General features: G+C 39.5%; 1 protein-coding gene across 2 annotated transcripts in view; it reads right to left on the bottom strand.

The window, feature by feature from the left end:
* Positions 1-7892: 7892 nt before the first annotated feature.
* Positions 7893-27281, bottom strand: part of efl1 (elongation factor like GTPase 1) — a 32462-nt gene continuing 13073 nt past the window's right edge. For both annotated transcript variants that reach the window (XM_086195831.1, XM_086195832.1), the window contains exons 12-23: positions 26959-27058; positions 25557-25699; positions 24778-24932; positions 23814-23949; positions 22700-22831; positions 22139-22286; positions 20062-20191; positions 19657-19783; positions 14822-15026; positions 11762-12273; positions 10456-10640; positions 7893-9013 (exon numbers count right to left, since the gene is read on the bottom strand). In XM_086195831.1, the coding sequence (XP_086051957.1) occupies positions 8825-9013; positions 10456-10640; positions 11762-12273; positions 14822-15026; positions 19657-19783; positions 20062-20191; positions 22139-22286; positions 22700-22831; positions 23814-23949; positions 24778-24932; positions 25557-25699; positions 26959-27058 (2162 nt within the window). In that variant the 3' untranslated portion in view covers positions 7893-8824. The remainder of the gene's footprint in view (positions 9014-10455; positions 10641-11761; positions 12274-14821; positions 15027-19656; positions 19784-20061; positions 20192-22138; positions 22287-22699; positions 22832-23813; positions 23950-24777; positions 24933-25556; positions 25700-26958; positions 27059-27281) is intronic.

Raw genomic sequence — 27281 nt, 5'->3', positions numbered from 1 at the left:
TATTATAACATTAACAACATTATTATAACATTTATGTCATTTTATGTTCTTTTCTTTTAATTTTGGGAATTGAAGGATTTTCAGGGATCCACCGGTGAAGTGCACACTGCTGAATGCCCCTTGCATCTCCTCTCTTTTTTCCAGATCACAATAGCACAAATAGGTGTCACAAGCTAAAAAAGGCATTTTCCCTGTATTACTTCTTTGTACCAGCAGATTGTAAAAGGTGCCAACCAGATTTAATTGACTTGAAACAAATGGCAACTGACAATAACAGTGCAACTTTCAAAAAAATAAAAAAAAAAACCTCTCAAGCACACATAAACCATATCTTCTTTATCCAGCATTGTGCTTAGAGAAACACTTTGATTGAGTTAAAAACAAAGTGCAAAAATTCAAGTTTGGTACTCTTGTGTGAGTAAGTTGGTTCAACTAAATACATCAGCCGGTTCATGGTAGCTGATACTTTTTCTTTTGCTTCTCAATGTTTGAAATTTTCACTTCTTTGCTTTTTCTTCCTCTCAAAGTGATTCACCATAGACAATTTGAAGCCAGGTCTCACATAGTGGCAAGGGTTGGGTTGGATATGAAGACCAAGAGGCCATCCCAAAACACTGGCAGGGGCAAAATAGAAGAAAACAATTAGGAAAGAGGATAGAACATGGGAGAGAGGCAGACTTGAATGCATCGAATGCCAAGTTCATGTTGTGGTTTCTGACTATAATATGAAGCATCGGAATTAGAAATAAAGACCTGTCTCAAATGGAGGTCTGTTTCCAAGTAAAGGCCTGCCTCACTGTTCAGCTGAGGTTAATAAAGTGTAGAAGTGTTTTGTTTGACAGTTCTGGGCTCTTATAGAAACATGGCATCCAACATCTAAATAATAAATAAACAATTTTGTACAAAACTGGGACTCAGATAACATATCTTGAAAAAAAACAGGTCATAATAATACAGTTTTTGTTTGATAGCTCAGGAGTATATGGGAAGTCACAGAAAACACATTAAAGTCCCTAAACCAAGGCAAAGAAAAAAAGAGAGGACAATGGCAATTTGGCAACTAAAAGACAGACAAACAGTGATTTATTGGTGTGTTCTCTTGCACATTGGAAGTTGTTAGTGTAGACGTCCGCTCTGGAAAAGTACAAACCACTTGTAGGGACCTAAGTTTGGTTTATCAAGTGTTATGGTGTGAGGATAGTTGGCAACATGCACACTGAGATGCAAATAAAAAGGAGACAGGTGCACACCAAGACATAGAAATCACAAAGCAACTAAATAGAAAAAAAGAGGATTAACACCAAAAACATAAAAAGTTCATGAAAAGCTAATTTGGCTAAACCTCTGAGTGTGCTGCCATATTTGTTCTGTTGTAAAATGTGCATCCTTGTTGAACTCAGGAATAGTGAATCCTTCCCAAGTTGCTGACTTGGAGTTCCATATTGAATGACTTTTCTATATCACTTTGCCTTGTCCTATTTTGTTTATTTCAATGTACGGTCAGATCCCAAGCATAATATTACCTTCCAAATACACAGAATTTTGGATAACTGATTACTATCAAAACAAAGGTGAATAACACAAGGCAAAAGTGAAACACAGAGCAATCTGCAAAGGCAAAAATACCAAATGGACTCAATTTTATAGAGCGCTTTTCTACCTCAGCGGCACTTCAAGCGCTTTACAGTGTCATCTCATTCACCCATTCACACACACACTGATGGTGGAGGCTACCATGCAAGGCACCAACCTACTCATCAGGAGCAATTATAGGTTCAGTATCTTGCTCAAGGACACTTCGACATGCTCACGGGGGTCAGGGATTGAATCAGCAACCCTTCGGTTGCTAGACAGCCACTCTACCCCTGAGCCATGCCGCCCACCAAAGGGAGTAACAAAACAAAAGAAGATATTTCAAAATTAATAATAGATATAAAACAAGAAAAATGACTCGACAGAATATCTCAAAGCAAAACTATTGCTGTGTAATAGCAACCCTGTACTAATAGTTGTGTTGCTGTTATTTCTGTTGCAGATGAACTTTACTAGGTTATACTGAGAGGTGTTCCTAATATTTTGTCAACTTTAAGTTACAGACATGTAGGCAGGTGTGATTAGATTTACAATGGTAGGTTTCAATGATGGGAGATGTGTTGCACAGCAATGCTGCCTTAAATGGAAGTAAGTTTGCACGCATTTGTGACAAATGTAGTCAACACTATGAACAGATGCAGTGTGTGTGTCATGAGGGGAATCCAGAGATTCATATTAAGGAAGTGGAAGCATCTCGTGTTCGCCAGCTCATAGGTCAAAAATGATTGACAAGTCTTTCTTCACAGTTTCTGGTTTATGTGTATCTATCTGTGTTAGCACTGTGTTTAGACGTCATGTTGTTTAGATAGTCACAAATTTCAGCCTTTATACGACATGCATTGGTTAAAAGTGTGGGAGAACTGAGCAGGATTATGACAAAGGTGATTGTTAGGGAAACATTTATGATAACACTGTGCAGAGTGAGTTGCAGTGTCATAGTTAGAAAGCCAAACTCCTAGAACACTAAACATCACAAGAAACTTAGGTGGAAGGATGTAGGTGGGTTCAAGAGCAGTAGTAGACAGACTGGCGACCCGTCCAGGGTGTACCCTGCCTTTCACCCGATGTCAGCTGGGATAGGCTCCAGCTCCCATCCCCCCCTGTGTCCCTTAACGGATAAGCAGTATAGAAAAAGGATGGATGGATGGATGGATGGATGGATGGATGGATGGAACAAGACATAGAGCTTAAAGAATGTGGACAGTTTATGCCAGAGATTCACAACAACACAAAACAGTTCCAGGGGGAGTTGCAGTGGTTTCAGCGACCCAACTCAGCTCAACATAAGCTGGCATAAGCCACCTGCAAACCAGCTTGTCAAGTATATCCTTATAAACAATATACTGTGTTATTTTGGTGCAGTGGCATAAACTGGTCTCATTATGAAAAACTTTACTTGAGGGAAACATTGGCTGTTTACAAATCTGATAACACGAGCAAGAATGATTTGGCCAAAATGTGGAATGAAGCTGACGCTGACACAAGAGTCAGGATTGTTAAGGCAAGGGTAGCTTTTCACCAACTAAAAGAACATTTGTGGCTTAAGAGACCTGGTCATCAGTACCAAGATTAGAATCTTCAGCACCATCATGAAGTCTGTGCTTCAGTATGAAAATATAGACCATTGTCACTGTTACAAATAAAAACCAAACAATCATCAATGTGTTTGTGAAAAATCCCTAGATCCCCAGATCCCCATTAGCAACGGGGACCTAGGGAAACAAAAATGCAACTGTCGGCTAAGGAGATTTTCCAGAAATGTTCGAGATGGATAGGATATTGTCTCTGTAAACCAGTCTCAAACACCACAAGACAAAACCAAATGGAACCACTAAGGAAAAAGAAAGACAACCAGAAACCATTTGGCAAGACCAGCGGATGCCAAGAGGAGGGGCCACTCATGGAGACAGTTGGAGAAGCTCAAGACTGGGATACTTCGAGAACCCTTGTTGATAGCCCAAGTCCCAGTCGTATGCATAAGTATGTGTTCATATAGTCTACTTTCACACAGTTATTTGTGAGACAAATAAATGGGAGATGGCTAATAACCTAATGAACTTGCATCCCATCTGCGCCAACAGCTGCTTAAGTATGTTAATGAGGTGAAGTCTGGCACAACCATGGTGCACTGCTATTTTGGAACACAAGAATGCATTTACACCATAGACCAAGAAGAAGCTTGCCTTTGGTCAGTGGCATTATATGTGAAGTGCTATTTAAAGGGCACATAAATCAGAAGGACAGATGTGTGGCATTGTTCTACAGATGCCAAAAACATGGAAACATAATGTTTAACTTGCCTGATATTGGTATGAAAGAGAGAGACTGTTGAGGGAAGCAAACTTAACACTGAACAAAGCAGATGATATTTCAAGTGCTACATCAGTGCTGCTAAATCCAAGATGCAAACTAAAGTTGCCGCGCAGATGTCCCCAAGTACTATCCAGGGTCACAACCAAGTCTGATAAGAGGAGAATATACAAAAGCAGAAAACTAGCCAGTGAAAATTCACGCTGGAAACATGGAGTGATAGATTTGATACAACACTGTCAATACTTTGAAGCCTTTTGCCATGAATGTGACACACAAAATCATTTTGGCAAAATGTGTGGCACGCCTCAAAACAGGACTGATAAACCACGAAGTGGCATTCACTATGAGGGTGATGCTGAGTCCATGTTTATGGGCACAGTATCCTGTGTCAGAATTGATGGGATTACACAGCAAGCAACAATGTATGGTACGCTACTGTGAACATCACGGACATCGATGTCACCATTTGACCTTCTTCACAGGAGTCTAGGTTCTGCTCACTGAAAGTCCATTTCCATAGCTTTTATTGCCTATGGAGACCTGAAACCAACAGAGACAGTCACATTTTCAGGTGACATACCCAATGTAAAAGCAAAAGCAGAAAAGCAGAGAAGCACAGAAGACGAAGAAGGACGAAGAAGTCTGGGTCTAGTTCCAGGTGTTCATCAGATATACACAGACCAAGGTCAGGCCCTAGTAGAGAATGGTTGCAGGAAAATTCCCATCACTGTCATGGGCTGTCTGAAAACAAGCATGCAGGAGCTGGAAGAGGCAGCTGTCAGCACCTCTGATAGAGCCCATTGAGTAAGTGAACAGCCTTGATACCACTGTGAAGGCTGTGTTTCCATCCTTGTGATCTAATTGGACCTATAAACATAAGTCCACATAACACCATTGAGCTGCCATGGTTGAAAATATGGCCTCCATCTACCTGGTAAGACTGCCCAAATAGTCAAGGAGAAAGTCATTTTTACCAAACATGGGATCCAGGAAAAGCTTGTAAGCAACCATGTTCCTTTTGCCAGTGCAGAGATGAAATATTTTGCAGCAATGTGGGGAATAAAGCTTGTCCATGCTCATCCCATATATCCCCAATCAAATGGACTTGCATCGACTTGCACTCAGAAAAGCTTCATTTTCTTATTTAAAACACTCAAGTAACTGGTACTCCAGCTCAGGTGCTTCTGAGAAGAGTTCTGTGGAACACCTTACTTTCCAACCTGAACTTCCTTATTTGCAAGTTTTGAAAAAAAGGTATAGGTAAAGGGGGGGGGGGGGTGAACAAGACATTCATGAGTTAAAAGGTTGCTGAAAGATAATAAAGAAGGAAAACCACAAAAAGACATATTTTTGTGTTTGTTAAAGTGACAGAAATATTTCTATTAGCACCAAAAACAGTGGTTCGAGTCAAAGTAATTACCAGGCTATGATGTCACTTTCATCTTTAAATTAGTGTTTTGGATTTTTTTCTTTTCTGCAGTCAACATGAGTCACCTTAAAAACGTGGGATGTGATGCGTATTCGGATTGCTTTACGATCTAACTGTCATTTACCTACTACACGTTTGTATTTTTCGCATGCAGCTGCCATGTTCTCTAAGGTGTTTTCTCTTGAGACGTGAGGCATGATCTTCCATAGTGCCCTGCTGTTTATTGTCAGTATTTTTCCACATCAGCATTTGCAAAAGTGTTGCTATTGACTGATTATCATGCATGTCAAATCTTTATGCTGTAGGTTTTTTGGAGAAAATTATCATGAGCAGTTAGTTTGTCTGTTTTGAAACATTTCACCCATAGAGAGAACTGTCCTGTATGTGTGTTTACTGTAGAAATAGCGACAGCCAGACTCACTGAGGTGGAAATATTGGTTGTGGATTTGTTATGGTCTCATTCATCTCTTCATTGCTCTCTTTTGTTTTCTTTCTCTCTCTCTGATAACATCAGGACATCTCTACTAAATGACGGATCATTCCACCCCAAACACCACATCGGTGTAAGTGGACCAATTCATCAGCTCACTTTACTTGTGTGTGTGTGTGTGTGTGTGTGTGTGTCCGTCATACAATTAGCTTTTGATTTCAAAATAGAGAAAACTCACTTCTTCGTGTCATAACTTCTATGTGATGAAAAGTCATCAGTGTATCTTAAATTCTGTAAGTTAGTTATTAATAATGCGAAAAAGTGGATGGATATTCCTTCACACTGTACCATTTTTTAAAGCTTTAACTTTGTCAATTGTAACCAAATAACCACGCGACAGACTGTGGTCTATTAATATAAAACTATTTGCTATATGGATTTTTTGATTGAAATATTTCAATATGAAGCCAAATTGCAGAGACATCATTTTATATCAAATCCACTATACTACTATAGGAGGCAACTTCATTGATCCAGTCACTCCAAATCACTTGCCAATTGCAAGACTGACATCTTATTACAGGATCTAAATTTCCACCATTCAAAATCAGCCAAGAAATGTTTAATTACCTTTGTGAGTAAATGTAATGGAAAAAAATCTATTGAGATGAGAAATATAACATTTCCCTCAAACAAGATATTGGAAGAGCTCTCCACCATTCAGTATCCTGTTTGAAATTGGCTTTGAGTTTCTGATGGAGTTTGGGTAGGGTGAATATATCCTCATACACAAATTCTTGGGAGGATTATTGAAAAGAAAGGGTGAGGGAAGGTTGGGCCCCAGCTATAGGCTTCCCAGAGACAAAGCCTCCATTTGAAAACATTCATTTTGCATCCAGAAAAACAAAGAGTAGTGAACTAAAGAATGACAAATTGTGTGATTCATTGCTCTGATCAAGTCTTAATGTAGATCTCGTTGGGCTGCAGGCCTGCTACCGTTCAAGCTGAATGTCCAAATATAAAATTCCATGCTGACAAGAGGAAAAAATTACACTCAACAATATCTATTTCAACCAACAATTACTCGTATCATTTGAAGTATGTTGCGTTCATCTTGACATCATCATTTGATGTAAGAGATAAGACTAAAAGAAAATAACATTACAAAATAACTGAAGGAGGTTTGATTTTCACAGCGTACACTAAAAGTCGTATGGCTGCTTTTCGTCAAATTTTTTCCAGTGTTATTTCAAACCCAGATGAGGATAACAATTAGGAACAAGATGAAAATGTTGATTCCAAAGAACAAGTGCTTGATGTCAGAGAGGAAGTTCAAAGGCTTTGAAAGCACACTGGCAAATCAGGGTTTATTAGGCTCTTCATAAAATTATGCTAATGGAAACAATACTCACAAGGTTATGAGGATGGCAGTAATTGTAACTCTAGTGTGTGAATTAAAATGTTACCATTTGAAATTCACTACTCATCTGTCCGAGACCTTGAGTTGTTTGAATCAGGAAAAAAAAGTTATTCTTCACAAAAGAAATGCTGTTTTAACGTTGTTATTACATCTCTGTGCTGCTTTGTTTGCGCTAGTGAAGAATCAAGGCTATGGCTGAAGAGCAGGGTAAATTGTTTGCTGGCACCATCAAGTGGCACAAAATTGTTACTACAGCTCAAATAACAGTGGCGATAGTTAATGCTCTTTCCCTCCAGATGTGTCTGATGTAAAAAATACATTTTTCTTATGCTGCATGGCTTCTGCCCCATTTCCATTCAATGCATGTCTCAAATTACTTAAATCTTTTCTGCCCCTCAGTAGTTACCAGATTTACTGTGATTTGTTTGTAAGTGCTGCACTTTAAATCTTTCATAAACCATTTTTTAAATCAAAAGAGAAAACACAAATTGAATATCAAATTGCTATGTTACTCAGAGCCAAATATATTGGCGTGGTATGTTAGGAGATGAAAACCATTAAATTAGGTAGAAATGTGTCACATCCAATGTTTGATCACAAATAGGGCTACACAACAGAAAACTGGAAACATGCCATTTAGGCCAGGAAGCAAACTGAAGATTTCATGTCTTCTTTTTATTGAACAAACGGTGAGCAACCACAAACTACATGGATGCTGTTGCTATAAGAATATTAAACAAGAACATAAATCATACCATCTGGTATTAGGATCACTTAAGCCACAATGCCAACAAATCTTTTGACTCGCTTTTTAGAATTATCAGGTTTTAGTAACTTTTCATCTTGAAGGCCCATCGATAGGAATTTGAAATATTTCTTTTAGCATTTTCTACAACATTGCAGCAACATTATTATATTATAGTTATTATATAACATGATATGGGCAGAAATGTGTATTGTCTGTATCACTCAATATATAGGGAGTATGTCATAAATAAAAGTCCAAATAGAAAATTCAGAGAAGAATGGAAAAAGACCATTTTACCACAATACAAAAATATAATACTCCCAGGTAAGTCTGATCTGAAAAATAATTATCATGACAAAAGCTATTATACATTGATACCACTTCTGAAGTAAGATTGTATTTTGTCATCAAACTATGTCAAATTGTGTCAGGCACCTGCTAGTAGCTTTAATGTAATGGAAATTAAGATTTAGAGAATGAATCACACAGTTTCAGTCCAGTCAATCAAGAAATCAGTAACACCGACATTCAATGTCCTCTATGTTTGCTAATTTATTTAGTACGTTCCATGTTTGATAATTTATTTGCAATTAAACAAAACATATTTACTTTACAGAATTTTGAAATAAAACATTCTTATTGTGAAGTTATTTATTCAGGCTTATCAATCAAGACACCCAATAGTGAAATTAGATTTCTCCTTACTCACAGTTTCAAAACCAGAGTGTAGCTGCAGTTTCAGGACTGTGATGAGGACATCCTTGGAGACTAAACTGCAGTTGGATTTAACATCTGCTCCTCTGCAAATAATCATAAATAATGGACCACAACAGTGTCGTGCAGCTTCAGTGGAGAAGCAAGTACTGGTGAGAATCTTCTGTTCAGTTTCTTCTACTTGTTCTTGCTGAGTGTTCGTTGCTTCTCTGCGTGCTCCACGAGTTTTTCCTCCACATAGAGGCCTTTACGGCGGCGGACAGTGTTCATGTATTTGAGTGCCTGATTAGAGGAGTCTGCTTTCTCTCCAAAGTGCAAATATTCTTCCTCAGTGGTAGGAACCCAGTATGGATCACTGCTGATCACCTGGTGGGAGGTAGAGATGTGACAGTGTGAAGCTAAAAAAACATTGAATGTTGGCAGCTGAAATGACCATATGCTCTGTTTTACCCGATCATAAACACATTCTGATGACAACTGCATACATAATTCAACTCTGTTTGTACTGATAATGCTATAGTTGAGCATCTGTGACTTCATAGTTTTACCTGTTTGACTGATGAATTGTCAAAATAGCTGCATGAAAACGTTATTGGAGTAGTTGTTTTGTTTTGGACATCCTTCAAGATTATGACTTAAGAAGTCTAATCTGTTATCATGCTTCCAGGACCTGTGGCAGACCTACAGTTTGGCTTGCAAAGTATTTCCTTTAAAAAAGAAAATAAGAACTTTGGGACTGCCAACAAATTACCGACACACGAGTGAAGGCATACATGCACAGGCTAGGAGCACTGTGAGTGCAGGTCAGCTGGGGTATGGGGAGGGGAGACAAACATCCTTCAAAATTGAACAGGACAACTGGCTAAAGCTTGGTTTATGCTTCTGCATCGCGGCGACAGCCTTAGACCCCACGCTGTCATTGAGCATTCGAAGTTTTGCGTCGAGGGAACGCGTTGTTCTGCAATTCACTGCCAAGCTGCTAGGGGTGTGTGGCTGTGTCTTTGCATGGTTTCGGGTGTTTTGCGATATCTCCCTCCACGAATTGTTTGCCATTTGGCAGTCTTTATGGGGCCTTGAAGAGGAGTTGTAACGGTAGTCGTACTTGCGGACCTCCTCGATAACCCTTTCTTCGGCTCGGTCCATTTTTGCGTTTAGCTCTCAACACAGAAATTTTAAAAATGGCGTGTTGTTGTGCTGAACCGGAAATGATGTTCTGAGCGGGCCAATCACAGTCCTTGACGTTCAAGTCACAATGTGTCAACGCAACGCGTACTCAGGATTTTTTGGAGGTGCACGTCAGGCTACAGTGTAGGGTCTGCGTAGGGGTACGGCGTCGCCGCGACGCAGAAGCATGAACCAGGCTTAAGTGATAGTGCAGGCTTACAGTCTCATCTTGCTTTTACACCTATGTTTAGTGGAGAAGTTGCAAAAATTAGCATTTTTAATTAGGTCAAGTTTTCTTTCACACCATCTCTTTGCCAAGGGCACCAAGTATTCCATAAACAGAATGCAGGGGCCAGCTGATCTCCATAACATTTTAACCTACACACCTTTCACTCCAACAACTCCTACAATTGTATCCACACCTTTCCTTTGCACACATCTTATCGTGTCTAACCACAACTTTGAATGTTCACTTCCAATATTTGGTCTGTTTCCATTCACACTTGTAACAAACCACACCAAGGTTCACATGGAGTGAACTGATCAATTTTAGGTGGCTTGTTGGGTGCACACAAGAGAATGGACCATTGTCATCAATAATAATAATGATAAAAATAAAAATAATCACAACTAAAAAATAATACCTCCCAATGGCTGAATACCAGCTGTGGACTGGCCAATCCCCTGGTCCTCTTGCGAATCTCATCTGCAAACCCAAAACTCTCTGCAACAGGAAGTACAGCCTTGACGATGAACATGTCTGTGCCCTCCCTCATCTCTTCATGGAGGATTTGGCCCTCTCGCTTCCCCAGTACACCATACACTCGGCCTGTTGGAGGAATAAAATTGGGTCAAAATCAGTTGGAGGGAGGAAATACATACCCTTGTCTGTGTTTTATCACTCTAAAAATGCTGTTACTTTTTCTCGTTGTTTTAGTTTTCTTGAGCTGAACTCTTGTCTTCTTATCTCTTTGTCAGCCCATAAAGCACATCATCTTTCTAATAAAAAAAAAATACAGTGGCAGACATCCTGCCCCTCCTGCTTGAAAAACTCTTATGTGCTGGTGAAACTAAAAACAGGATGTGAAAGTATGTCACAAATAGTAACATAATTCTTGAACTTCATAATATTTAATGAATATTTGGAAATCCTGACCCATCCCTGTTTACTTTCTCTTTTGTGGATATAGCTACAATCCTCTGTTTGCTGCACCTGCTGTGAATCACTCTTCTGTTCCAACTTGTACCAAGTGGCAGGCAGAATGTAACAGCGAAAGCTCGGAATGCCTGAACACATCGTTACAACTACTTAGCAGCAGCCTTTTCCAATTTAGACAGCTAAACAGATAAAGAAAGGGTTGTCAAAAATATTCAAAATATAGAGGACATGTTAAGAGAAGTTGATGTCTTTAAGTTGGAGTTTCTTTAGTGGGAAAATGAATTCTGCTTAGGACCCCAACACTACCTCAATTCAGAGTCTCAGCTTAAATCTCTCTGGATGGGAGAATTAAGACCTCAGTTGTACTTTGTGTGTATTTTAAAGGCAAAAATGCGACAAAATCTCATCCAGCAAAACTTCTGAAATAGCCAAATGAAATATTGTAAAGTTCACATGCTTCTCTCAGAAAAGAGAAAATATTAATTACTGATAACATTCAAATTTTTGAATGTGTCAGCATGTAAAACTGGTCCCTTAAACAACTTATATCCACACAAACAGCTTCGAAGGACTGTTCTGAAAGAAAAAAAAAATCAGCATTTCAATTACACTCTATTAATCTGGACCTCAAACTACAAAAGGTAGACCCAAGGACTGGTTCTAGGATAAGGCCTGTATCTGGTTCACAAAATACAGATCTACACTTATAGAAATGCCACTACTCAACATAACCTGTTATGTTTTGTTTTGGTTTTTTGCAGGAACTTATATGAGTGATCTATGTTTCTTACCCAGGACCTCAGCAGTGGCCACGATCTCGCAGGTATACATGGCAGCCATGAGTCTCTGGGGCTGGGCCTGGAACGCTTGACGACACGCTTCCTTCATAGCAGCAATCAACTGACCTGAGACGGGCCAGTAGCAGTCGACAGAGGTCCCCTCTGGCTTGTGTGTGCCCTGACTTGGTTCTTCTGTTTTTACCTCTGGCTCTGCAGATGTGTCGCTGCTTCCTAGAGCTTTACTGACTCCTAAGTCATTATTAATAATGGAGTCCTCCTGTTGAGGCAAGACGGACTTGATATTCCACCCCTCTACAGAGAAGCAGACTCCCATCAGGGGCTCCTCACACATGGGCCCTGACAGGGTTGCTAGCTGGAAACCACTGATGATGCTGTTGTCAAAGTCTCGCAGAAGAGATGCCTGACCTCCAGACTCGCCAGCTTTGTCTTCTGTGCACAGACACTGCCACACTGAGGGGCGTTGATAGCCCTCAACCTTGTTCAGCAGAATATTGGGACCATACCTTTAAAGAAAACATGATGAATAACTGTTAACAGGTTTAGCCTCTTGAGGGAATAAAATAATACATCATATATTTATTTATATAACAGTAAACACAAAGAATTACTATTTCTCTATTTGTACCATTTAGATACCTCCCTCATTATATTACCATTATGTTATTGTTAGTATCATTATTGTTGTTTTTAATTGTAGAATCATAGGAGCGGTCCCAATCAACCACCCTAATTATGATGGGGAAATAGTTGCTGTGTGTATGGTGGGCTGGGATGGATGAAGGGGCCAACTTAGGCAGCTGTGAGGTTTGAGAGTGTTGGCCTGTCCGGTCCTACAGTGAAGACAGGGTTAGCTGGGTTGGTAAAAGATTCAGAGCTGCCAGTTAGTGGTAAACTACAAAGGTCAATCCTGCATGATACAATATTACAAGTTGACCACTGGCCAGTATTTTAGTGAGTGTTATCAACTTATTCAATCTTCATGTTGTAACAATGTCTGGTTCAACTGACATCAGTCGCAGGTCCACATCAACATTCTGCTTCTGTATGTGGTTTTGAACACAGCAAGTGCAGGGAGGCTTTTCTCGCACAGATATGTTGTTTTGAACCGTTGACTATTTGGCAGTCTGATGAGTGTCATCTCTTTGGCTAATGGCAGACACAACTGCTTGCTGGCTTGCTTAGCAGTGCAGAAGATGTACAGTGATTCTGCACTGGTGTAACATGTTTGAAACATGGACCTGGAATGCTTCACTGGGTTGCATTTACTTAAAAATCCATCCATCAGTTGGTCTTTCAGCAGTTTAGTGTTTGGTTTAAAGGTGCCAGCTGAGGTGCGCTGGTCTCATGGATTCAAAGCTGAGAACCACACACTGGAGCCTTGGCTCCTTCTCAGTCCAACTGAATTCCAATTGGAGAAAACTTGAGTTATAGCTCCCTGCTGTCTCGCCTTGACTGTTAATACTGTCAGCATCAGGTGCAGTGATGTTCCCATCGTGTACCTGCAATGTTAATGATCATGACAACACAGCGGTCTGACATAAAAATATTACAAGACAAAACTTATTGTGAATAACAATTATATAACAGTTATCAAATCTTCATTTGAAAATATTTATGATTTTGATGGTACTGTTTCATTTGACAAGTTTTTGACTTATTTCATTTCAGAAAAAAAGGTTTTGGATTCCTCCATGTACAACTTGAATGATTTCACATTCCACAATTTGAGAATCACTTTCACAGTATAACTATTTGTAATGCCTGTACTGTTTCACTTTGTCCTGACTTGTACAATTTCACAAATAAAAAGAAATTTGAATTAAAACTGTCGATTGACATTTTTCCCTTTAACACAACATTGATTTATTATTAATAAATAAACTGTAAAATCAAAATAATGCTCCTTCCAGCTGAGGAAAAGTACAGGGATTTTCTATTTCTATTTCTGTTTTGTCTATCGCAAACCCATTTCCGCATTATGCTAGCTATGGGGTCGGGTTTATTTAACAAATGAACCATTGTTTCTTTTGTTTCCTGTTAGCCAGGGAAGACAGCCAGGTTAGAGGATTTTTTGAAATAAGCCTCGAAAGTGAAACCTGCACATGCTGTATTAAAATTGATTTAATGCATCTTTTTGTGACATTTATTCTGAACCAAAAATTATTTTTTATCATTAAAAACAGTTTTTTAAAGTCATGTATTTTTCTATCGCTGATGATACACTGAAAGAGAAGGAGCTCATAGTGCTCCTGAGCACCATAAGCTGAGGTGAAAGTCTGCCTCAAGATCAGCAATAATATTCTGGAGCTTGTGGTACTTGTACTTTGCACCTCTGGAGCAAGCTTTTGAGATACTTTACCTGCACGAATAAGGAACAATGACACAATGATACATTAGATACACGCAATATTTGGTCTATTCCAATAATACAAGAATTTTAAAAAGGCAGATTTTGTTGTTGTAGGTACCTAAAATGGCCTGGTGATACATATGTTCATGCTGATATAATAGCCATTGGTGTGCCATCCCAAAATGTCACTGGTCGACTGGCCATTCCACTGAAAATCACTCAGAGGCTCATTGCTTTAACAGAAACAAAATCAGGTCCATAGAATTTTTGAAATCCTAGAAATACACCAGCCTTTAAAAATACAACTATTTTTTCATGTAAATGAGGCAGAAACATCATGGGTACTTTGTCAGTGATATGTTGTTACACTGACCTCTCGTGGTAACTAATTTGTTGGCTAATAATCAAGATCACAGCTGTTGCCACTGCCTTCTGGAGGCAACAGTTTTTGCTTCTATCAGTAAACATGAAGTAGCTCTAGGGCATATACAAGGCTTTTTAGTATTCAGGAAGAGTGCCTTGGAATTATATTTATGGACATATTCTGACTTTGTTAGGGGGCAGTAAAACAGAGATTTGAAAGGCATCTGCAATATTTCATCTGGCAAATTCATACCACATCCTTTCTTGAGAAGATTAGTCAATCAATTTACTGACATTGTCTGTTTAGTGTGTCCATGCCAGAAAAATAATTTTCAAACCTGCGAGGCCCAAAGGCCCAGATATTGTCCACTGCGTTCCGCCACTTCCGCCCCTGCAGCAGCCTCTCCAGATCAGCCTTGAGTTCAGCTATGGCCTCCAAGGTCCTGAGGCTGATGTCAAGACTCTTCCCCTCCCTGAGAGACATATTGACCTGCTCCAGAGTACGAATCAGCTCAGAGCTACTCTCCAACAGACGGGTCACCTCTGAAAAGAAAAATGTTTTTCACAACACTTTATGATGTGATGAATGTAAGCAAGACTTTACATCTCTATTATTTAAATCATTACAGTTTCCAGTCTCGCAGGTGCATTTATATTAGGGATTCAGTTCAATAAGCTTTTTACATTCTCACACTTCTACGTGCATTGGGGCTAAGCAGTCTTCCATGAATTCAGGTTGTTGTACGATCGATCTGAAATAGTTTGTGTTACATCTCTAATATGAATAAATGGATTTTCTTGACAACAGGGAAGTGCTCTTGAATAGGGATGTGAGAAATTACAAAATGTATTTTCTAGTATGGTGTAAAAAAGTCCATTGAAAGGTATAAACTTCTATTGTTTCTATTTTTGTTATTGAAATAGATGTTTTGTTTTTTGGATTTTATTTTCTATAGTCATATTACCAACACTGTTTATTGGCTGCACTATTAGATATTTCAATCAAGAACTCTTCTCAGGTTGTTAATCTTGGCTCCGATTTATACCTGTCAGCAGTTTTTGTTATTGTTATACTGTCTGCAATAATGTTGTTGGGAACACTTAATAGTAAGTAAGGTCATTTTTTGCCCCCCCTAAATTATACTGCTGTGCCATGGTGGGTAGTGTTGTTGATTTGAATCCTATCAAACAAATTTGGGATTTAGTAGATTCAAAGATTGATCCCCCCAAAGTTTCATCCTAAGTAAGTCTATGGAAACAGCTAGAAACAATTTGAAACTATAAAAAAGAGACTAGGGCTGTCACTTTAACGCGTTAATTTGATTAATTAATTATACTGCAAATTAACGCCTTATAAAAATTAACACAAAATTAATTAAGCCGCAGTGTACCGTCACCGGTACGGGAAGTAAACAACTTCGGTATTCGAAAGATTTAAACCATATACAACAATGTATCTTCGTTCAAAACCTGGTGGTCTAACGATTAAGTAGCACCCAATCACAATGAATAAAGCTACTTGTAACTGTAGTGGGAGACAGACAATGGATAATACCTACATACTCTCTGTCATCATCGCCCAAATTTTAAAACAAGCTGCTTTACCATAAGGTACCAAACATCCATAGATGTGGAATATCAAAGGGTTTCCTCCAGTGATTAGTATTTCCAGCATAATCTATGTTTTACTTAGAAGGATACATACAGCAATGTTCGAAGCATCACAGTAAGATTTCTTTACAGTGTCACAAAAAGTTGCCGGTATTCATTTAGTCCACATGACATGACTTGTTTGGTCATGGTGAGGTTCTGTTGAACACAAATATATCACACACGAGCCAATCAGTGCCTGGGTTGTTGAGCGACAGCGCTGAAACCCTAATCAGGCCCCAGTTTACAGAACGGACCATGCATTATTTGATTGATTCTTATGCCAGCCTATGAGATTTTTTCTTGATGAGAACTAAATATTTTTTTAGCCAATTAACAGACGGAAAAAAACGTGTATGACGGTATCATGTTTGGTAGGCAACAATAAGGCGCTTGCGTACTTGCTGTGCGTAAAGTTAGCATGGTTGCGTCAAGTTAGCTTGGCTGCATAAAGCAGTGCTGTAGTAGTCGATGCCGTTGGAACGCGCGAAAATGAGGGAAAAGATGGCCAGTAAACGATTTTCGGCAGAGGAAGAGGCTGAAATGGTGCCTCGGTTCCTCGGACACTCGGAAGAGGAGCCTGCGTGAAGACGTCGAGCAATTTTTTTTACAGGAGTGGACCCAGACATGGAGCACTGAGTGACTAATCCAGCTGTTCCAGATGCGCGTTCATGTACAAACAATGAATAATAGACATGCTATTGTTTACTTCTCTTTACTTATGCCGGACAGTCAGCAGCCTGATTTGCATGAGGGATGTGTGAATTAGCTGTGTGAGGGGGGGGGAGGGGCATGTTGATCTACAGTAATACCCCTTTCACACTGAAACATGCACGTCAAAGCGGGTTTTTGTACCCACATTTGCTCGGCATTAGGGTACATTCAAGCTTCCAGCAGACGTGGGTCTGAGCTCCTGCTGTGAGAGTTCCGTGCCTGTGTTTTTCTCTCTCGTACGTCATCGTGCTGACGTCATCACTACATATAAAAGTGTGCCGTGTTTTAAAAGTGCTGGTGATGTTCCCATAAATCACTGTGTCCGTTTACGGTTCCAGAAATCTGCTGCTGGACCTCCTCTTCACCATGGATGGCGAGCAACTCTCGGATTTCACGATCTTGCCAGTGCGCTGCCATGATCGATAAAAAAGAAGTGAAGATCGCTATACAAGTTGATATTAACACGCTTGCACTTTCGCAGTTGCACTAGGGTCCCCCGATTGGTGGGAGTTCCCAAGCATAGATTAAGTCATGTAAGATCATACTCATGTAAATTGTTTGAAAAAAGGAGTGAAATAGAGTCTCAGGGACATCAACAGGAAGACTGATCATATGGCAGAGGCCAAAACTTTATTGAAAGACGAGTGAGCAGCTCTTGCAGTGTAGCAGAGTCCTGGAGCTTCCACAATGACAGCCTGACAGTCGGTACAGTGACAAAATCAGAATGCGACAGGAAAGTTGTGGGAAACCTGAGACACTTGGTTGCCTTTTTCACACTGCAGGCGAGCCGAGTACAGCTGAGGCGAGCAACTAAACACCCGGGTCCCTTGGAGGGTCCGTGGACGCGGGTCAAAATGCCGAGTCGACCCTTTCAGAGTGCCCAAACACTGGTGTTTACCCATGTTTTTGGTGCAGTCGTAAAGGGGCTTAAGTCCAAGTGTATGAGTGGAACAGAGAGGCTGGAATAGCCTCACAAAAGCCACACAGTTATTATTGTCAGTCATATTCAATTTCAATTTAGAATACAGAACAAATTATGAAAAATGTACAGTTTTATAGTTTTTTTAATGTTGTTGATGATTTGCTCTCTTGTTCTCTATTTGTTCTATTATTGTTTTATAGTTTTATTGTTGCACTATGAGCTACCTGCATGCTCCAGTGAGACCAAAATTGTGTTTGCTAGGCAAAGGGATCTGATGCTATTGTGTTTAGTTATCCTTTTGGAGTTTCCAAATAGAACACAAGGACAACACATAAGACTTTGTGCGGCAAACACTGTATAAAGGTCATTTTTTCACATTTTGACTTCAGATTTGGACTGTATGAAGTCAATCTGTGTGTGTGGACTAGTGATGCCTGTTCACCCCTAGATGGTAATGGACCTAGTTTTTCCTAGTCAACGTTCAGACAGGTCAGTTGGGCGGAACTAAAAACCCTTTAATCTAACCAGTGTATTTCTTTATCAGTAAATCACAGAATCAAACGGATACTTGGGCAAGACACCTGAGAACATTACCTTTCCAAAGAGACCAAGAGCACACACCTTGAACTATGTGGCAACTGTGCTGCTTTGAATGTTGGCATGGCATTTTAACAAAAAACACTGAAAAATGCAGTGATCCTTAATTATAGCACACTTGAGTGGCAATTCAATGTGAATTTTACCCAGACACGAGCATTTAAAACTTGGCCCATTGAAGGACCTGTACTTGGCAGTGGCACGTCACTTCACACATGCGTCGCTACTCAAAGTGCCTATTTGGGACTTAGCCTTAGATGCCCTAACTTAGGTTTTATTAAATCACCAATAAAAATGTGGATTTCAAATCTTGTCTTCTTAGTGTATTCATTTGATCAGTCATGCACTACAATTTTGTGATGTCCTAGAATTCTTATTCTTTATTTGGGGACCTTAAGCAGATATGAGATTAAAATGTAATTAATTAGATTACTTACAATTCCTGTAATTAATTAGATTAATTTTTTAATCGCCTGACAGCACTAAAAGAGATTGTCTAAAAGTATATAAAAAACAACGCAGCAAGAATGCAAGCTGTTATCAGAGCCAAACATTTTTGGGTTATTATGTGTGAAAACTGACTATTTAGTTGTTTCATTTTGATAATTGCCAAATAAATAACAAAATGACATTTTAGCTTAATTTTTTTTTTTAATAATTCTAAAATATTTATGTTTTCTTGTTATTATGACATGTAGTCTAATACATTGTTAAGCACTGTATATTATTGCATTATTCATTGCTATTGTTTATTTTATGAAACCTTCCCAGGCACTGTATGTCTAGCAACCCTAATGTAAAAAGCAATATGCTTTATACAAATAGGCAATAGGCTTTTTCCTAAATCCTGAGATAACCCAGAGTGACCACTGGGTTTCAAAGTTGTAAGGGTCCATCATTCATATATGACCTGATCAACCCTCACAGGGTTTACAGTATCCAACTCCATACCAGACTGTTAGAACTGAACGAGCTTATTGGATAAGAGGGGAAACATCTTCAAACTGAAACAAGTCCAGTTGCCTATGGTTTTGGCTCGAAAGAGTTACTATGACCTGGATGACTGAAAATAATCAACAGCAAATCATTAATGAATAGATGTTTTACATATGAAGTATATGATATGTGTATGACTTACTAATCATACTTTCACAGAATAGGCAATAAATCCATTATCTAAAATAATGTGTTCAAATGTGTGGTAGGTGGATGATTAATATGAACATACTAATTCAAGTGACATCAGAGCTACTCTTGGCATAACACCTGTTTCAGGGGTTCAGATCTTACCCTGTGGCAGAGGGATGGCCCGGATGCTGACAGTGGCCAGTCTGTTGGGAGTGGTAATTGTCACCAGACCACTTGGATCCAAATGCAAGGTCTCCGAAGAACGACCCTGAGATGTTTCTTCTTTCAACTAAAAACACACGCAATGAAAGGTGATGAAGTTGAAGGCCAATGTGTTTGAGTGTAAGTGAATACAACAAATCTTCATCAACAAAATCCTTACTCTGCAATTTTGTAAAACACTTCACTTTAAACCTGCAATCTCTTTTGTTCTTGTTCCCAGTAATAAACTAATAGTATGCACAATAATAAATAAAATAATAATAATACACAATGTTCCAAAGACAAAACAAAAAAGCTTTCAGGAATTTGATTGAGGTTGATATGAACATCATCATGTGGACTCACCTGGTGAATGATTGCTACTTTTTGCTGCTTGCCCAGATCTTCGTTAACCATGTCCACTTTTGGTGGTCGTATCAGTGTTTCTCGGAATGGAATGATGGGCTTGGATGCGCTGATCTCAATTTTAGCAAACCTTCATGATGCAATTGCAAATCCTGTTACTTATAAGGAAGAAATAACAGTCTCCTCTGTCACTCATGCCACACTTCATGCTCGTTTAATAATGTTCTGCATTTACATACGTACCATTTAACAGATATGTAATGAAGTGTAATGATAAATGGCACCGTTATTACTTGTCAATCACACAAAGAAAATATTTCCATCCATTTTCTACTGCTTATCCTGTTAAGGGTTGCAGGAGGCTGGAGCCTATCCCAGCAGCCTTCGGGCGAGAGGCGGGGTTCACCCTGAACAGGTCGCCAGTCCCTCGCAGGGACAACACATACAGACAGACAACCATTCACACTACGGTCAATTTAGAGAATTCAACCAGCCTAGTCCCCATTTGCATGTCTCTGGACTGTGGGAGGAAGCCAGAGTACCAGAGAAAACCCACACAGGCACGGGGAGAACATGCAAACTCAACACAGAAAGATCCCGTGCCCGAGCCGGGGCTTGAACATGGAACCTTCTTGCTGTGAGGCCACAGTGCTAACCACCGCACCACCGTGCCGCCCCAGAGAAAATGATTTCTTATGAATATATTATTGCAATATTTGTGTTTTGTTTTTTTGGTGACATTGCCAGGTATATGTAGAAACAATTTTAGAAAAGCAATTTGCTCAACTCTAAATCATGGCCTCTTGTTCTTAAATCACATAATACATTCTTTCAGCTACAGAGAGAGTCAAAGCCAGAGTGGCCTATTTCTTTAAGATTTACTGTATCAGTGTCCAATTTTGTGAAATTTCAAAACACTTCCAAAAAATATTAAAATTAGTGGAAATAATGCCAAATGACAGAGGGTCCAAAATTTACAGCAGAAAAGTATTTCAGGAATCAATATGCGGAAAGTGAAGTAGATATTTCTTAAATTTAGTGTTTTTATCACTTGTTCAGTGTTAAATATTTTCCAGGGAACCAAGGTTCCAGGTTTTAGAATTAAGTTTTTGTATAATAAAACCTGTTTCACCCTATGGTCTTACCCGGACATGGATGGTCACAGCACAGTAGTCAGACTGATACGGAGCAAAAGTTTTCATTTTAAAAATGCTAATTTGACTGTTCATGAACCTGTGCTGATCTTCTAAGGAGGAAGCCACAGAGGTGGCAGTCAATATGTAATGATAATGAAAAGCCTGATAATAATAGAGCTGAAATTTGAAACTGAATGGGGGTGTCTCTCTGTCTCTGAGATCAGTCATACACTGGCTCTACAGAACCACAAACACAGTCAATACACATGAGCCAAATGAACATGGAATAAAAGGAAAACATATTAGGAAAAAGGTTTTAGATATGGATGTTTCAGATACAGGCTGCACGGTGGTGCAGTGGTTCGCGCTGTCGCCTCACAGCAAGAAGGTTCCGGGTTCAAGCCCTTGCTTGAGCATAGGGTCTTTCTGTGTGGAGTCTCCATGTTCTCCCTGTGCCTGCATGGGTTCTCTCCAGGTACTCCGGCTTCCTCCCACAGTCCAAAGACATGCAAGAGCCGACAAGGTTAATCGGATACTCTAAATTGACCGTAGGCGTGGCTGTGAGAGTGAATGGTTGTCTGTCTATGTGTGGTGGTCCTGAGATGGACCTGAGAGGTGAACCCCACCTCTCGCCCAAAGTCAACTGGGACAGGCTCCATTCCCCCTGCGACCCTTAACAGGATAAGTGGTAGAAAATGGATGAATGGATGTTTCAGATACACAACAAAGATATTCTATAAAAAATGGACTGGAATTTCCTTTCTAATAGCCCAGAGTGATATGTTTGGAGACATTTTCAGCGTGTGTGCATGAAAACACACACACACACACACACACACACACACACACACACACACACACACACACACACACACACACACACACACACACACACACACACACACACACACACACACACACACACACACACACACACACACCGTTGTGTGAGGTCGTCCAGGCAGCGTTGAAGATGAACCTCTCCAGCAGTGACCAGAACATGCTCTCCTGTTTCCTGGATCAGAACTTCCACACAAGGGTCTGCCTGGTTCAACAAACGCATCCCATGCACCAGCTTTGGCATTTCACCTGAAGCACAAACCCAAAGTCAAACTGCATGTATAAGTATTTTATTTACATTAACATTCATAGAACAAGGAAGAAAATCTGAAGAATATTGGATTATGGCTCTTTCCTAAAAGATCCAATTGATAAGGGAGGTAACATATTTTGCCTAAAACATAATTTCATGTTTTATCCCTTGTTTTCAGTATAACCTATGAACAAACCAAGATATTTAGACCCTTACTTTAGTACCTGTATTTTTTTCCCTCTCTCTTTGTTACTGAATCAAATGTGTATTTTTTTTACTCACTTCTATTTAACCCCTTCTCTCCCAACATATTATGATCTGTATGTCTCTTCATTGTTCTTCATTCATGTCTTGATTCACTATTGTTTGGCTCATAACAGCAGTTGTGTTTGCCTATCCAAAGACCTACTTGGGTGTTTAGGTTCTACGGCAACTCGTACAATGGGCGTGGCTTCAAAGTTGAGTGGAATGAACGGCGGGCAGGCAGGAGAGGTGGACAGGGTGGCTGACTTCAAAACAAAATTCTCCAAACCTCCAATACCTATGAAAGGACGGGAGAAGTTATGGGTTATACACTTCACACAAGTATGCAAAAAACATTCCATCTTGAATATCCCAATGAAGCACATTTTCTGTAATCATGCTGTAAATATGGCAGTGAAAGGACAAGGGTGAAATACCAATGCCTGTGGGCCTTGGAAAGAGCAAAGAGAGAAAAAAAATGTGCCCACAGGACGCACATTATTATTTATATTTCAACTTAACAGGACAAGCAATCCGAAACAATTTCCAGGAACAAAAAAAACACACAAAAAATCAGACAAGATAACTATAAAATGAAAGATGAAAGGACATGACAGGTAAAAGATTGATGAAAGCAAAATTAAATAGAAAACAAATCTGTGCAAATCTCTACCCTGTGTAGTGATACAACAACTGTGCAAGCTAATGTAAGTGTATAAGCAATCAATAAATTCAAGACCAAGTCCATGTCCAAATACAAAGATCCAGGAGCTCCAGTCCAATCAAACAACACAAATGAAAATGAAAGAAAACACAAAAGGGCATCTGCAAGACCCTCTGAAATTACTTATAAAATGCTATTTAGTCCACCTGGCTTATTTGTAGGTTTTCAATGTAAATTATAAATGATGGCCATATATTATACCCTTTGTGAAGGTATTTTGAATGATATCTTTGTAATGTATCCTGGAGTCCCAAGAAAGGTGCTTATAAATAAAATGTATTACCATTGTTATTGTCATAACTATTATTATTATTATTGTTGTAACAAAAAATGTCAATGTTATATCGACAGGGTATATCACCTTTTCCAGAGGGACGCAAGTATTGATCTCTGATATCCATGTTCTTGCTGGTGTGGGTTGATCAGATTTCCACTGTTTAGCTCAGCATTTTTTACAGTGGTTAAAAACTATGTGTTAATTGGATAGCACAGCTGTTTTTTGGAATAAATTATGTTCAATTTTGCAGATCATTAGGGCAGAAGTGAAAGACTGTACCCAATATGTTCCCAGTGGGCACCTCCTCCAACTCCTCTAGCTCTCGACCCATCAACAGGTAGATTTTTTCCATGGAACAACAGGTCAGATGAGGCACCGCAGGCATGCAGTTAGATGCACAGCAGCCCTCTGGCAGCTGGGAGACATAAAGAAAGGAAGTATGAGGAAGGAAGATGTTAACAAAGCCAAAGTGTTGTTGAACAATTGTAAGATCCATCTGAGGCGATGGACTTTGAGTGGGTGTAATTTGAAGGTGCATTACAGCGTGCTCTGAGACCATCGCAGTAGGTCTGCCCTTACTGTGTGATTTCAAAAATGGTTATTTCCACCACTCAGATAAAGATGTAAGGAAAATAAGGTCTAAGTTGAAAAACAACTGGTGGCTGGTAGGGCTGCAAGCACCCCTTGACAACTAGCGCATCTGCCTCCTCTGCATGACAGAGGTACTCCTACGTGGACTTGGTGAAGTGCCCTTGGCTCCTTAGAGAACTGCAATATCATCCATAGTGACTTCTTGTTTTCGGAGCTTTCTGTTTTGGTTGTTTTTGAAACTTGATGTGCAGTATTGTGTCAAAATATATGCAAGAATGCCCTCTAACACATGACACAGATAAGGAGAGTATTCCTGAAAATCAGTGGCAGGGAAACATTTGGGTTTTCAACTGAAAAGTCCATGTCACATTTTGTGAATTATCCACTGATGTACTCCAGGCTGGGGACTCCTGTAACACCACAGTCCATTGAATAAACATGAAGTATAGGGCAGAGAAGGGCATTTTATGTTTGTGTAAAAACTGAACGGTGTTTCACTTTTTTAATGGAAAAAAACAAATAAAAATGCTGTTGGTTAAATACTGTCCAAAAATTGCAAACGACAGCTGTAACTGACAGTCAATTATGTCCCTTTGAAGACAGTAAGGCGTGAAACAGGTACGACAAAAGGTTTATTGAGCCATATGTTTACCATGCTGAGGCCTTGGAAAGGGTCATACTTTGGTCCCAATACAAACAGTCTTTGTCCTTTCTTGACCACACCGCTGTAGACCCTGGCAAATGCTACGAAGGTCTCTCTCTGCTCCTCTGGCTGTAAATCTTTCATCTTCAGAGGCTCCATCTCAGCTGGCAAAGGAGAAAAGACATGAGAACTGTTTGCATGGGAATAGTATTATTTGGGGACCTCAGGCAATTTGTAAGATTATATTTCCTTGTGATAAGAGCCACTTCATTCATAAATGTGTCAGTTCATTGTGTTATCATTATAACCGTAATAGCTGTTATATTGTTTAGATTTGTAGAATGAGAATGTACAAAATAAGTCCTTTGTGTTGTAGATTGTTTTCGAAACCTATTAATTGGCAGTTTTTCTACATTAATTGATGCTGTACGGCAGTTGATTGTTTTGGTATGTGCTACCTGTAACAGTGAGGAATAGGTCTGCTGAACAGCACCTTGCATCAAAATAAGCTTTTGACTGTGGATGTGACACTCGTAAGGACATCAAGCAGGTAATGGGCCAGGCTTACACAAGTACAGGGGCACCTGCCACATTGTCAAGTTGAAAATAAGTTTTTCACAGATTCACACAAGATCAGTCACACAATAGATATCTTTTGATCATTAAGTTTTCCTCAGCACCTTATATAATACTAGCCCTGTGTGAGTAGGGCTTTACTAACCCTTTTTGGTACTGCCATCCAGAGGATGAGCCAGTGAGTGAAGAGTTCAAAGGAGCATCAAGCCTACCTTCGCTGAGTCCTCCTCCCTGTGGTGTACTGATAGAGAGGTCTTTGTGGCTGTCAGCTATTGTTTGATCTGTTGCCATCCTCTCAGCATGCCTCTTTCTAGCCAGCTCCCTGCGCTGAGCAATCTCCTCCTGGGTCAAAGGTCTAAACACAAGGCAGTGTCTGATCAGCCACATTGGTAACACCAGATTTTTGGGGTTGTAAAGCAGTTTAAATCCAGACAGCGTGTTGCTCAACATTACAGGCGATCTGTGACCATAATAATATATGAATTTGTGTTACTTGTTCCCCACAGTGACACGATGGCATTCCCAGATGTACATAGGGAGATTAATGACTGTACATTACAGCTGTTTCATGATTTTCAGGAATCTCCTCCGTTTTTCTAAAACCTGAACTCTATTCCCACTTCAATAGATGAACATTAAGGGATGTAATGTCAAATCATCACTTTCCACCAACTTCTGAGGAAGAGCAGAAATATGGGAGGGTGGTGCATGGAGTATCAAGGAGACATCCCTGTTCATTGACCTGCCACCTGGAGATGTTCCTGAATAAGGGCGTAGTGTACAGTGTACTGTTTAGCTGAAAAATGTGATTGTTGTCTGGAAACAGCAAAAATGCTGTCCGAGAACAAGGACATCCTCAATCACATAATGGACAGTCACAGAGATATAAATAGATAAATATGTTGTTTTTGCTACAGTTTTCAGGTATGGACAAGTTTGACAAATATGATTTAAGCCGTAGCAAGAAACTAATATCACGAGCACCCAAAAACCTGTGCTGGCCTTCTGGTTATGCCAAAAACTGTGTCTATCATATTCATTCATTAAGCAGTACTTTCAGTTTGCTTACAGTTTGTTAAAAGTGGAAACTTTAATTGCTGAATTAATAAGCTCATTCAGTGGCGCATAATGCCAAATTCTCTCTGTCAAGTTTTGGGTCTGACACTAGGTACTTATGTGAGATCAGGTTTAAGCTGACATTTGTATATTTCCACAAGATGAGTGTGAGGCCCTATGAAATGAGCATAGATTAATGACATTCTCCTCTAATTTCACCAAAAGAGGTTCCAAACTACCTGCAGTCCCATTCCAATTACCATTATTAGTATCAGTGGTTCATGAATAAGTGATGCTTTAATAAAAGCAGAGGACTTAACATATTATCAGTGAGTGTTTTTTTTTTTTTTTTTTACAGGATGAAATTGGGCGGCTGCAGGGTCGTATCAAGACTGTGTGCTAAACTACACGCTGTGTTAAACTACAGAATTGTGAAAGTTTTGTGGGTGAGTGTACAAGATTGGCAGAAAAAAATCATGCAGGAGCCCTTTACTGCATCCTTAGCATGTAAAGTACATACCATACAGACAAACAAGACATACACACATATCGTTGTACCTTGGTCTATTCTGAGGCAAGGCCTTGGTGTCCACAGCAAACATCTTGGATACAAATATGATGACTGGAGCATTTTCATTGCTTGAACACTGTAGAAATGCTTGAGAAAATTTGAGAGTGCCAAAAATGAGCATTTTCCTGTGTCTCACTGGGAAGTAAAAGCAGTGTGAAGTGTCAAAATAGGTAGAGGGAAGTGGGGTGCAAGAACCTAATTATATCAGTGTATGGATATTCACACTTTAAATAGTTTACATTTGAGTAGACAAACATAGTTTTGTTGTTTTCATTTCAAATGTGATATGAATGTTTCACAAGAGGTAATA

The sequence above is a fragment of the Aulostomus chinensis genome, chromosome 23 (genome assembly GCF_037954235.1).
Source record: "Aulostomus chinensis isolate RoL2024-O1b breed Wild chromosome 23, RoL_Achi_v1.0, whole genome shotgun sequence".
NCBI classification, from domain to species: domain Eukaryota; kingdom Metazoa; phylum Chordata; class Actinopteri; order Syngnathiformes; family Aulostomidae; genus Aulostomus; species Aulostomus chinensis.
Note: the sequence above shows the minus strand (reverse complement) of the source record. Positions and strands in the feature narration are given on the sequence as shown.